The following is a 14,554-nucleotide window of genomic DNA, read 5'->3' on the forward strand; positions in this document are numbered from 1 at the left end:
TCTTAAAAAGTCATCTAACATTCAGAACGAATGAATTAAAGCAATTTTCTTCAGACTCCTATCAAAGAAAAATTGTATAGAAGTAAGATACATAAAATCAGACAGTTATCTTCAGACTTCTATCAAAGAAAAATTATATGAAACTAAGATACAGTGTCTTGCTGTATTTTCCCACTATGTTAGAATCGCCTCTCAAGACCTCCAATTACAAATCCTTTGGACCTTTTTATGAGAAAGTACTTCCTACTACTTTTGGATTCATGATCTCAACTTGACTAAGTTTATGGCATAATATATTTGTAAAACATGACACTTTGCATGGATACATGCCCCAAATTATTAACATAGCCAATAAGGAATTTTGGTTTATGTTGCTGCCAAAAATGAATTCATGTTCATCCAGAGTTTCACAACTTTTTCTACTTTTCTTAATAAAGTTTGCAAAGTTTCAACTTATGACAAATACTTCGGCAAATACAAAGGTTTTTTCTGCAACATCTCAACCCATGTCATTTTCTCCAGAACTGGAACCAATTCACCTCCTCTTGACTAATTTACCTCACAGTGATAAAAAAGAACGTCATTAAAAATCATTCATTTCACAACAGACACATTAAAACTCTGTCCTTATCCCCTACCATGGATTTCACACAGTCCATAATCACTTGCAGAATTTGTGACAATTTTGGTCTATTCCACAAATTTGACCATATAATTTAAGGATTTTATATCTTTGTTGAGCTAACTTTAGTGGGAAGCAAGACACAGCATTTTTGCCACAGCTGGGGTGTTAGCATCAACAATTTGTTACAGTTTTTGGTTTAAGTTTTTAATTTGTGTATATTTCCTAAACCCTTAATTGATTCCCATCATACCTAGCATAAATCATTATGAAGTAGAGCTAAATAATTTTACAACATGCTCACGAGCCCTTTTACCTTGGAGTCTGAGTCATGGTCACAGAAAATTTGCATTATGGTTAAAGTTCTTTTTGATTGCTTATTTTCCAAATCACCTTGATAGATTCTCGTTATACTTGTCATTGATCATTATGAAGCACTGGCAAATCATTCTTTGACATGCTTGTTCATCCCTTTTACCATGGGATCAGGGTGACAATCACTGGCAAATCATTCTTTGACATGCTTATTCATCCCTTTTACCATGGGATCAGGGTGACAGTCACTGGCAAATCATTCTTTGACATGCTTGTTCATCCCTTTTACCATGGGATCAGGGTGACAATCACTGGCAAATCATTCTTTGACATGCTTGTTCATCCCTTTTACCATGGGATCAGGGTGACAATCACTGGCAAATCATTCTTTGACATGCTTGTTCATCCCTTTTACCATGGGATCAGGGTGACAATCACAGAAATTTTGCATTTTCATTTTAGGTACATTTTTCCCGTTTGCTTACAGTTCCCAAAGCATTTGATAGTTCCTTTTCAATCTTGTCACTAATCATCATAAAAACTTAGACAAGCGATTATAGTACATGCACGCTATATCACCTCTTTATCTTGGGGTCATATGGCCAATGAGAACATTTGTGTTAATATTTGGTTAAAGTTTTTACATTTACTTTTTTCTAAACCCCATTGATGGATTTTATTTATATTTTGTACAAATCATTATGATGCTAAGACCATAAATTCTGTGACATGCTCGATTAACTTTTAGAAAATGTAATGAAATTGCTTGTCTGTTGGAATCGAAGAAATTTGTCCCCAATTGGAAAATTCACTTTGATAAAATCCTTGATTTTACCAAAAATTTATTCATCTTTTTGCTGCTCTATGAAGTCCTCCACCTTGTATAGAAAATGAACTGAATACATTTTTTTTTTCAAGTTCATTTGGGGTTGCAAAACTGGGAGGGTAAAACAAGATACTCTTATAAGCCTAACTTTTATAATAATAAACAAACTGAAATGAACAGCAGAAATAAACACCTGAAGAATATTATACTTTGTTTTATGAGGCAAGTCCTGGATCAGAGATTCAGTAAGCCTGCTTTATAATAATGTGCTGAAAGTGTTTGTTTCAGAATAGAAATTAATTTCTGAAAGAATTGAAGGAAGCATACTTACTTTAAATAAGGGTTAAATACCTACAACAATATGTGTGCTGTGTTGTTATTTCATTTTATGTCCATTGTGTGTTCTTATGTGCTGTATTTAGATAAACTGTAAGCAAAGTGTTTGATGTCCACTTGTGTTATTATTGGTATGTCTTTATTTCATACCGTTTGCCCCAAAACCATACTTTGTTAATTTGTCACAACCACTTTTTTATTTTTTTTATTTAGTCAAAAATCAGTTACATGGTTTCTTGCTGAATTATTACCACATGATCAATTTTGCATGAAATGAAACCAGCTGAACATTTATAATTGTCTTTGATGTAGATTGAGTTGTGTGTTGGATAAGTGCTTTCAGTAATGCTGAATTGGAAAAAAAGCACATATCTTGTAAGCTTAGATAGATGATACATACATAGATACATAAATAGATCTGTTTTGAATGAAAGAAGATGCTAATCTTAATTGGATGAATCATCTCTGATCAAATATGGTGATGTATTATAAAACTTTTAAATGAATGTTTTCAAAATCCTGGTATTGTAGGTGGCAATTTCTGTACAAATATGTGACAAAGAATCGAGCTACCAGCATTTGTTGACACTCATGATTGCTATGTACTTGATAGTCTTCCTTTGAAATGGCAATGTCCTGATTTTTGTCTTTATTACATATTTTTTTTTAGTTTAATTAACTGTTAGGTTTTCTTTCTAAAACCACAGCCAGTTATAAAATATAATAAAACAAGCCATTATTATTTATAAAGATAGATAATTATTTACAAAATCCATTATGACCCAAAAATAATTCACTTCATTTTTCAATACATCCCAAGGTCAGCTCAGTAGGCAAGTTCATTGTGTTCTTGGGAAAGACACTTTGCTCCTTATTCCTGATATATCAATTATTGTGTTAAACATGGCATTAAGACCATATGTGCCACCAACCAACTAACCAACCATCTGAAAACTGCAAGATTCATGCTAAGTTTTTTTCAAAAATATGGAATGAAATGTTCCTAGGGTGCATTCAGATGCATTCCTATGTACAAGATTAGGGCTAACAAAGATTTTAACCCCTGCATTTTACACTGCCTGCCCATCATTTAACTCTATCAACAATTACCAATGACCAAATGTAACCAACACTTTTTCCCCATATTAACCTGTTTACTAGACTAACTTGAATTTTCAAGTTTGTGAAGGTACTTGTGTTTTTAAAAATCTTTCTTTTTGCAGATCTTGGACCAGTCCAGAATGAGAGAAATAAATGTTCAGACCAGTTCTGTAACAAAAACCAAGAACCAGATTGTAAATGTGGATCTTGATTATCATATGATGCCAACATCAATGCTTATTGTGTATGTGGAAGTATCAAATACAAATTCAAGTGAACTTCTTGCAGCCAGTCTCTCTTTTGATGTCTCCTGGGACTTTATGAATCAAGTAAGTAATTATAGATGATAAAAATATATTCAACATATGCAACAAATGGGGCACTAACCTGCTTCTGTGGCTCTGACATCATGACAATTTATCTTAGACCATATATAAGGCATTAGCAAAAATTTAAGGAAGTACTAATATTTTCAATGATGTAAAGTAATGAAGATTTTGGCTGTGGATTTGACTCTTCCCCTTCTAAGATCAGAATCAGTTTTGTCACAATTATGCACAGACTCGTCAAGTTTTTCAAAACAAGGAGGATAAGTTTAAAATTGCCAATAGTGGGGCAGTTGAAATCTTGTTAAACGATTTTTTTTTTTAAAGATAGGGAGATACACTCTACTTTGACATCTGTGTGCAAATGTTATGATGAAAGATATTACAAGCCAATCCCAAGCAACCTTCATTAGAAATATACCAAATAGTAATAGATAAATGCACAATGAAACTGCCTTGTATTTGCTTAGCAGAAAGGAAAAATGATTTTGTCTGTAAAGGAGTTCATGCATAAGATTTCATCCATGTTGGTATTAGCAAAGAGTTTTGGTGTAAGAATTTAGTTTTTTGTATTGGCATTATATCAAACAATGATGTTTCATACCTCAATTTCTAATAAGAAATACAAATGTTCAGCATAGTGATCAACTTTTCATTTTTAATAACCATATTCAACTAAAAGTTATTTGGTTATTTTGTCACTGACACTTTTAATTTATCTTGCCAAGTACAGTATAATTTATCTTGCCAAGTACAGTATAATTTATCTTGCAAAGTACAGTATAATTTATCTTGTCAAGTACAGTATAATTTAGTTTGCCAAGTACAGTATAATTTATCTTGCCAAGTACAGTATTAATGTCAACTAATAATAAATATGTAGCAGATGGGTAATAATAAAACAAGAACAGCGCCAAAGTCTTTTATTTTTTATTAACAAGACATAAAGCTTTTAAATTTTCTTTTCTTAATTTTAATGAATCCTCTACCAGTACTACTACATCAGTGTATAGTCACACTTGTTGGTACATTTTTTTGGGATATTTCAGCAATAGTACAGATATCAGTGCATATATCATTAAAGAAAGTATTGCATCGTTGATGCATATCGATGATTCATTGCAACTCTAATATTCTGGTACCGTAATATCTTTTTTGGACTTACCGGTAGTGATGTATGACTGTGGCAAATGTGGCGGTAACTGACTTGACTCAAGTGTTATAATTAAAAAATTCACGGTGTACAGTACAGCTAATTGCATTAATGAGTAAATGAAGAATTGTTTTATTTGTTTTGTTATACAATGAAAATACATAGACTACCTCCCCTGCCGTCAACCCCTGTCATTATTGTAGACTTGTAATAATTTTCAGTAGTTTATAAACTTTCTGGACACAATGTACATTATTTTATGCTAACAGTAAAAAGTTCTAGCTGTAAGTTCATCAACTTAGGGATGTTTTAGGCATTCTCAAAACAGATGATTGATACTAATTTGATTAGTCTAATTACATGTACAGCCAAACTTTTTTATCTTTGTACTGACTGAGATGGCTAGTGACCAGCAGGTAACCAAATCTGAGGGTTTTTACTGCTCCAAGAGATCGCTGTATTCTTGCCACTCTAACCAATGTCTGGTGGTTATAGCTAGTGTAGAGGATGGCCAACATCAATTTACTTTCAATGCATTAAGACCCAGATTGTTCCTATGTAGAGGCAATACAATTTTCAGCACTGGGGCTAACTTCTGTGTACCATTACTATTGTTTGACCTTGCATGTAAATATGCATAAAACAAGATTTCACTCATATTAACAGAGATAACTGACTTATTAACAGAGATAACTCAATGGGAAACGTATGTCTAACACTACTTGTCTTTTATTCACACTTTTATCCAATGGTATTATATTCAGTCGAAAAGAAAAATGAATATCAGAACTCAAAATAGTATTCTAAATTGCAATCAAGGATATGTTGCAACTTTGTTGAGTGAGCCCGCTTCCAATGGGCATGGAATGTTCTGGGCATATATTAATTTTCCAGACATCATATTCAAGAAAAATGATAATTTTCATTTGTACATTTGGATAGAGAGAAAAGCTGTTGTATTTTAACATCAGAAACATGGATAAATGATGGCGGTAATGTAATTATTGTAATTAGCTGTATTCTGAGCATTGCTGGTCGTTTTCATTTGGTTAAGCATTGGTGAATGAGTGAAATGACCAATTGATCAATTACATTTACATGATTGATATTGATAAAAATTCATTTCATTTCCGTTTCACCTGCTGCGGACTTAAGCTTACTTGATAAATGCTTCTTGTTTTGGCAAGACATCATATACCACAAATTCATCAATTATTAATCAATCATTGATCAAGTAGCAGATATTGATAGAAAATTATGACATTTTACCTGATTCCATTAAACACTGTTTTTTAATGAGTTACTGTTTTAATCCCTATATATATTGTTTTTTTGAGTATCGCTTTATCACAAGCAATCCTGTAATTTAGTGATGTCTGTTGTGTATTTTTTAGGTGAGCCTCTCAACTGATGTTAATGAAATAAGGCCTGGAAAAAATGTTTTGGTGACAGTAAGGGCTGCTCCTTACTCTTACGTGGGTATTGTTGGAGTGGATGTGAGCACACTTCTTCTGGCAAAAGCTAATGACATCACGGAGCAAATGGTAAGACATGCAATATTTTCCTGATATTCAAGTGGTTCTTTTAATTGCCAGTACATAAGGAGATATCGGTATCATTTTTCTGTCAATGGCAGCAAATCTAGGTAGCAACAGCAACAATTATAAGGTAGTGTTTAAGTTTCTCAAAGTTACAGACCCTCCATTTACATTGCTTTTTTTGTTGTTGTTGTAGGGTTTAACGCCATTTTTCAGCACACGATAGGCTATACATGGTGGCAAGTATTAATGGTGGAGGAAGAACCAGGGAAATCCCCGGAAAGAACCACTGACCCTCCATTTACATTGCCTAATTCAGCTAAATCTTTAGTAAATTATTACTTTGTATGTCAGAAGTTTGTCCACTGATACACTAGAAGTACCTGTCTTAACTATGTAAGCAGAAAAGCTAAACTTACACATCAAAATACAATCTTTCACCATGCTCCTGATAACATTTTTTGTGGTCATCATATCGTCTTGAAATCCAGGACAAGAGGTACCTGCAAGTAGTTAGTCTGGCTGCAAAACTGTAAAAAGCATTCTCAGATTCAGATTAAGCTAAAACTGTTGATGTCCTATTCAGCAAAAATCAAACTAGATATAAGAATTTGCATGCGAGTCCAAATTTGGGTGCAAAAATGTTTTTATAGTCTTGAAGTTCAAGGTTTCAGGGTGTATAGCAACTGATAGTACAGTATATTTGGATATTTAGGGACTTCGTGCATTACATACCAGTCTAGTTATCAACTTGGCATAATCGCTGGCTTAGTCTGATGCCCATTTTCTTCTAGGTTGATCCAATAGTCAAATATTGAATGTCTTGATGAAACTCACAGCACCAGTCTTGAGCATACATGTGACAAAACAAGGATATTAAATCAGTAGATTTCAAAATTTTGATTAGTAGATTGGCTTCTAAACCTGTAAAAAACTATTATGTGTTTTAAGGGGACTGAAAACAAATGAGTGCATTTTTTGCCATAATATGCATTCTCAATTATGACAGTAAACTTGTGACTCCTACACACAATTTAAACTTTCATTTGCAGGGTAGGGGGATGGGTATGCTGGAGTGAACATTTCTTTGCAGTCTCGGAGTCTGACATAACTGTAACTAGTTTGGTAAATGTTCTGCAGTGAGGAATAGTACATTGTGTTCTGCCATAAAATTTGCAAATAAACTTTCTGATGTTTGGCCATCAGTGTTGATGAGGACCATTCAATGTCATCAATTCACTGGGGGTAGGTCCTAAGATAGCTGATCAGTCCAATCCAGGCCTGGAAGTGTCTGTTGCAGTTGGGGCATGGATTTACAGACTGCTGACTCCTTTCTGAAGCCACACTGACCTTCTGGCAGTAGGCCATGATCAAGGTGCTCTTTGAGTCTTTTCAGCGATAGCCCGGCAAGGACCTTGCCTGTGATGCAGAGTAGAGAGATTCCTCAGTGGTTGTTGCAGGATTGGTGATTGCCTTTGCATTTGCAATTGTGGATGATGGATACATTTTTGAATTCATGGAGTATGCATTCTGCTTCCACATCCCACAGAACATCTCTGTTTGTCTTTCCACTAGCTTAGGCCCACCAGACTTGTAGATCTCAGTTGGGATGGAGTCTGCTCCTGGAGCTTTCCCACTAAACAGGAGCTCAATGGCCTTATGAGTTTCCAGCACTGTTGTAGGGTCAGCCATTCCACCTGGGGTAGATGGTTGATCGCTTCATCGTTGATAAAAGATTGTCTGTCGAGGACACTGTTAAAGTGTTCCACCCAGCGATCCAGTATATTCTCCCTCTTGGTTATGAGAGTGCTGCCATCGGAGCTCAAGAGTGGGGCTGTTCCTGATGTTACTGGGCCATAAACATCACGAAGAGCACTATAGAAATTCTTCATGTCGTGTCTGTCGGCAAAGGACTGAATATCATCAGCTTTTTGGCTCAGGCATGTGTCATGCATCTTGCTCAGTTTCTTCTGCACAGCTTGGCGGACTCTGCCAAAGGCATCTTTCTTTGCAGCGGACTTGGGGTCAATGTTGTATGCACGATGGAGACGATACTTCTCCACTAGCAGGGACTGTATTTCTTCACAGTTCTTCTCTATATCGTTAGTATTAGAGTCTGTGGTTTTTAGCTGGCTTGTCAGCTTCAGACAGAGCTTGCTCAGTGCTGCAGACTTTCAGCCTGGAGATGTTGAGTCGCTTTGGGACTTTCATTTCCTTTGAACATCTGGGAGGTTGAATTCTAAGGTTCATCTTGGAAATCAGTAGCACCTTTTCCAGCCCCTTCCTCAGGCTACGGAGGTAAGCAACGCTATCCTGAAGAGGTCTGCTTAGTCGCTCAGATGTCTGCCGACATCCATTTCTGCTTCAGGTCAATGGAAGATGACCCTATGACCTGAGTCGCCTGCATGCAGGTCCACCACTACAGCTACCAATGCATCCACACCTGCCGCATTGCAGCTCACCCATTGCCACAGGACTTGGGCATGGGTGATGACATAAATGACTTGCACATGAGTTGGATTAATGTGAGGGAGAGTTGCGCTGCACCAGCCTCACTGTCTCGTCCTGGTCCATCTTTGTCCAGTTGCAAGACATAGTCAAGACGGCTGGAATGGAGACTGGATGACCAAGGCATGCTACGTGTCTTGCCGTGCTCTTGGCGCTCCACATTGCTTTGTTGGTTCCGCCTTCCTGCCTGTTGACTAGCTGGCAGTTTCTCCACGAAGTCTGCCAGGTCCAGTCTTTACATGCAAAGGGTGACAATCCCTAACTCACTGAGGGTTTGAGACCCATTAATTACCCTCAATCTGGTTTAGCTGGCCAGTCAAAGCTGTTGCCCTTGGTATGGCCACTGCGCATGCTATATCTTCTTGGAGACACAGGTGAAAGCAGAGACCAAAGGTGGACTAGCTACCCCCAAGGAAGTACGACTGCTACCACCAACAGAGGTACTACCCCTCCATGAGCACTCCATGCATCATAAACTCACTATGAGAGTCACTGTTTTCATTTTTGAATCTGTCTTAAGCAAGGTCAAAATAGGTGTTTGTTACAGAAGAATCATTGCTCCTATGGGATGATGTCTGCTGATATAAGTTCTTTCTCCATAATACTGTCTTAAGGTCCACCTTGCATGAACATAATCCCAACTCATTGTGCAACCACCAACTCTTTTGATGCAAACCTTTGTTCTATCTAAGGTTGAAGTAGGTTATAGCCAACAATCTATATCTAGTGGTTAGAGCATCCGCCCCAGATGTGGGAGGTTGTGGGTTCGAACCCTGGCCAAGTCATACCAAAGACTTATAAAAATGGTACTAACAGCTGCCTTGCTAGGCTCTCAGCATTATGTGGTTAGTGTTAGGACTGGATGGCCTGGAGTCAGGATAATGTGATTGGGTGGGACATCATGCTACATGTCTGTGGCATGATGCCCCAGTGTTAGACATCACTTTAAACAGCCACACTGCAAACATCGTAGCGATATGACTGGAAAATTGTTAAAGCTGCGTTAAAAATCTAAATCACACACATGCACACACTTGGGCCACATCTGTACTTTCTTAAACTCAATGAACTCGTTCATGATGTCCATTTTAAAAACAGTAATATCTTGCCTCTTGCTATTGCATAGCTGATACTTTTGCAAGAGGAAAATACCTGACCACATGACAAAAAACCCAGGTACACCGCTCCCTCGATAACTCGCGCACAACGGGGTCCAAAAACATCGACCGCACTATAAGCGAGGGCGCAAGTTACCGAGGGACCTATAAAAAAAACTAATAAAGAGATGGAGATCGACAGAGAGAGGCGAAAGGGGGGGGGGGTTTCATTGTTAAATACTCATTTTATAATCGCGCTGAAAATAACTGAATAAATATTTCTTTATAAAGGTGTTGTTCGGTTTTCTTTATAAATTACCTTTAATTTCAGGATAAACTATCTTGAAAAGATCGTAAAAACAAACAGTATTCCACGAGGTATCAGTACTCTTAACATGTGTATCGCTAAACCATTGTGTATTACGTCACTGCTTTTTGTGTTGATTTGGATACATTCTAGTTTTATTGTTTGTTCAAAATGAATCGAGTTTTCTTTTATCAAAAAAGATAACATTTATATCGAAAAACGACAACGTCGAAACTTGTGTTGCTCCAAAAAAATGTTCTGCTATCAGTAGATAGATAGATAGATAGATATAGATAGATAGATTTAGATAGATAGAGTAAAATGTAAAAAAATAAATTCACAAAGGTAAACCTTTACCAACCATGAATTTAATGGGTCTAAACGTCAGACATGTAAAAAAAAAAAAAAAAAAAAAAAAAAAATTTAAATACAAATACGTGAGTGAGAATACGACAATATTTACAGTTTTTGACACAGTTAACAAATATAAATTCACAGTTTGAGAAAATCTGTTAATTTTTTTTGTGTTGTCAGTTGATTTCTCTGCCGCCGAGCAAAATCTCGTAGGTTTCTCAACTGAATTATCTTCACAGAGTCAACATTTTGGGTCTCCAGCCACCGGATGGCAACATTAAAAGATTCTATCGCTTCCTGTGCAGAGGGGGGAGGTGGAGCAACATCTGAATCGGCTTCACTCTCGACACTAGGGGTGCTCCAATTGGAATCGTCTTCCAATGCGACTCTGTTTGTTACAGAATGTACAATCTGTTCTTCTGTCATGTACTCAGCTGTGGGACAGTCATTGTCAGCACATAACCACCCCTCCACATCGTCGCGATTAATATCCATCTGAGCACCATGGGTCTGTATAAATTTCTCCCAAACAGCCTCTGCCTGAACGACATCCGTTTCGCTGAAACCTTCAAAGTCGCTCTCGTCATCACTGTCTTGGTCAGTGTCTTGCTTTATGTCAAAGGCAGCTCCAAGACCCTTCATCCAGCACCCCTCTATTATCTTAGGTGTGATCAATCTCCATGCTTGACCACCCATGAAAACAGTCTCCTTCAAACTCACACTCTTGAGAAAGGTTGTAACACCTTCTCCACTGTCCAGCATGGACTGTATTAACAGCCGACGGTAATTTTGTTTAAAAGTGCTTATAATTCCCTGGTCTAGTGGCTGGATTAATGATGTTGTGTTTTTAGGGAGATATTCCACCCGGATCTTTCCGTCGCTTGTTTGTAGTGAATCAGCAGGGGGGTGTGCTGGGCAATTGTCTAATAGCAGTAGAGCTTTCTCCTCTAAGCCCCTGGATCGCAGGTGGTTTCTGACGGCAGGGACAAACATCTTAGAAAACCACTCCGTAAATATTGTTGCAGTCATCCATGCATTTCCACTATTTCTATACACAAATGGAAGGCTGTCCATATTCATGTGATGAAAACAACGGGGAGACTTGTATTTGCCAACACATAATGGTTTCATTTTATGTGTGCCAGTTTTGTTAACACAAAATAAAAGTGTTACTCTCTCTTTGTTCAGCTTGAAACCCTCCTTTTTGTGTATATCATCTCTGGTAGCTAGAGTTTTGTCTGGCATCATCCGATAGCATAGACCAGCCTCATCACAATTATAAACTTGGTCGTCTGTGTATCCATCACGGGTCAGTATGTCTCGGAGTTGGTTGGGATAACTAGATGCGGCCGCCTGATTTGCTGAGCGTATCTCTCCCGACAAAGAATTTTGTTTTATTCCATGTCGGCGCTGGAATCTCCAAAGCCATCCATGGCTTGCCATGAAATCTGAATCATTATCCATAGTTTTGGCCATTTTCTCTGCCTGGGCCTTGAGAATTGTTCCCGAAATCGGAACACCTTGTTCACGTTGCTGTGTGAACCAGGTGTACACAGCATCATCTAATTCTGTGTCGTTTGCAGTGCGTGCCCGTTTCCGTTTAAATCCATCATCAGAATCAACTTCATGCAAATAATCCCGAAATTTCTGCTCATCCTTGAGCCAACCTCTGAGTGTCGACTCGGCAAGTTTAAGTTCACTACAAACTTTTGATCTTGATTCACCATTACGAACTCTCTCTATGACAGTAAGCTTTTCATACACCGAGTACGCCTTTCGCTTGATTCCCTTGCTCTCCATGATCACATTTACAAATGATTAGGATACATTACTGATTAATATATACTTTAATGACAATAAGTACATACTATTTGAAACCATGTTCGATTGGTCCAATTAAATTGATTGATGTTGAGACACGATATTGACCACAAGAGTTTATGCATGTAGGATTTGCATCCCTTTGAACTTTTGTATTGTACGTCTTTTATCTGATTTGATACAAAAGACCGACTTAACGTGATAAAACAAAGCAGGTCTATTTTAATTGATTTTTATAATGCAACAAACACTTCTCCAAGTCGTCGATCAAAACGCAGCCGGCACTTAATTAGGTTCTCACATATGTGCTCGCGGGCATCGATGTGACGGTCAATTGACTCTTTTCATGTTTGAATAGAAGAGAACATGCAACGATTATACTGCTTACACTGCAACACAATGAAAAGATTAAAACACTAATTTTCCCTGACAAGACATATTTAATTAGTGTTCATTTCATTCAGTGTTGCCACCTGTTAGCATTTACTATAATTCATTGATGGCTGTTTCGCCATATACATATACATTATTATTATTTACAGTGAACTGAGAAAATATTTTTTCCGATAAAATCTAACAAGATATGTGATTCCTTATTAAAACCTGAAAATTTCACGATGTTGATTCTAACTTTTCGGGCACTAACCGCCATTTTCGACGATAAAACGGGCGATATATCAAGGTTTCATTCACCAGTTCTGATCACGATTTTCTTCATTTTTAAAAAATATACTTCTTTTTTAAAAAAAACGGGATCCACGCCGGACACCGCGTTATAAGCGGGTTCGCGAGTTATCAGGGCGCGAGTTATCGAGGGAGCGGTGTAGTTTCTAAATTCATTACAAACATGTCTTTCTAATATCTATGAAAGTGCAGATAAAAATGAGATAGGTCTATAGGTCTATATTTATTCATATAGTAAAGATCTCCCTTCTTTCGAGTCACCTTCACCAGTTTTAGCCTGTTTGGAAAAACACCTATGAAATACTTAGATTGAAGAATTACATAAGTGAAGGTGCAATCAATTGTGATGAGAGTTTTAGGAATTTAGCACTTGTGTAATCTAGATATGTAGCTGTTCTGACATCAAGTTTGTCTTAAATTCATTTGAAATTAATTCAAGATTTATTTTAGGTGTTTTGTAGCACTCTTCTTTGCCAAGTTTTGAGGAAATACGCTCATTTAATTCATCAATGGAGACTCTTTTATAAAATTGTGCCAGTTTGATATTCGAAATGAACACCATAGTGGACATTTTGAAAATCTTATTGCTACTCCTTCTTGATGGAAATCCTTTCAACATTGTGCTTTCCTCTGAAGACTCCTTGTGTTGTCTAGTTGATGCTAAATGAAAATTGTGATTGTCTGACATGTGGCATGGCCGCAATTACAGCAAGCTTGAAAAATCTTGATATTGCTAATCTTATAAATGGATAGTCATATCAATATGGAGTTTTGACAAAAATACTAAATATGATATCTGGTTGGTCCTGAATGGAAATGTTGGTGATGTGACCTCTAATATGGCTGCCAAAATAAACATATTGAAAATCTTGTCAATTTCATCAAAAGTCTTGTAATGGTGTCTGGTTTGCCCTGAATGAAAAGGGCATTAATCTTACATCTGATATGGCTGCCACAGTGGTAACTTGAAAATATTATCTCTCTAGAGTATCAGAGATGGTTTCAGCACTCACTAATTAAAACGAAGAAATGGTCTGGTCTTCAATTCCTGGAATTCTTTCGAATAGCAGCACATTAGACCCTTTGAGTGACTCTTGTTCTACATGTTGTATCCAGGTGAGTGCCTAACATAAAATAGTATCTGAACAATGAATTAGATTTCATCAAAAAGTACAACAATATATGTGACCTAATTGGTTTAGTAATCTCTTTGTATGATGTTATACCTTGTTTGTGACAAAATTCAGATATGATTTTGGGATCTCATGATAAATTTTGTAATCAAACAATGTTTCTTTAGGTTGCAGATGCCATTGAGGATTTTCGCCTGTTTGACCTCTCTGATCTTGGTGAAAATGATGGAATGAGGCCAGTTTTTAGAAAGAGATCTGTCTGGTATCCCTACCCTTCCGGTACCTCAGCTTTAGCAATAATAAAGGTATAGTAGACAAGGGAGACTAACAAAAACATTATAAATTAATAAAGCTACGCACAGATTTAAATAAGAATATTAATACCATCTTCTTCATAAAATGATCCACATACCCTCCTACTGTGTAGACTATT

The 14,554-nt window shown here is 36.8% G+C and overlaps 1 protein-coding gene across 2 annotated transcripts in view; it reads left to right on the plus strand.

The window, feature by feature from the left end:
* Positions 1-14,554, plus strand: part of LOC149782797 (CD109 antigen-like) — a 642,407-nt gene that overhangs the window by 532,013 nt on the left and 95,840 nt on the right. For both annotated transcript variants that reach the window (XM_089934311.1, XM_089934312.1), the window contains exons 17-19: positions 3,323-3,529; positions 6,074-6,223; positions 14,289-14,426. In XM_089934311.1, the coding sequence (XP_089790437.1) occupies positions 3,323-3,529; positions 6,074-6,223; positions 14,289-14,426 (495 nt within the window). The remainder of the gene's footprint in view (positions 1-3,322; positions 3,530-6,073; positions 6,224-14,288; positions 14,427-14,554) is intronic.

The sequence above is a fragment of the Sinohyriopsis cumingii genome, chromosome 15, assembly GCF_028554795.1.
Source record: "Sinohyriopsis cumingii isolate HCF-2022 chromosome 15, ASM2855479v2, whole genome shotgun sequence".
NCBI lineage: Eukaryota > Metazoa > Mollusca > Bivalvia > Unionida > Unionidae > Sinohyriopsis > Sinohyriopsis cumingii.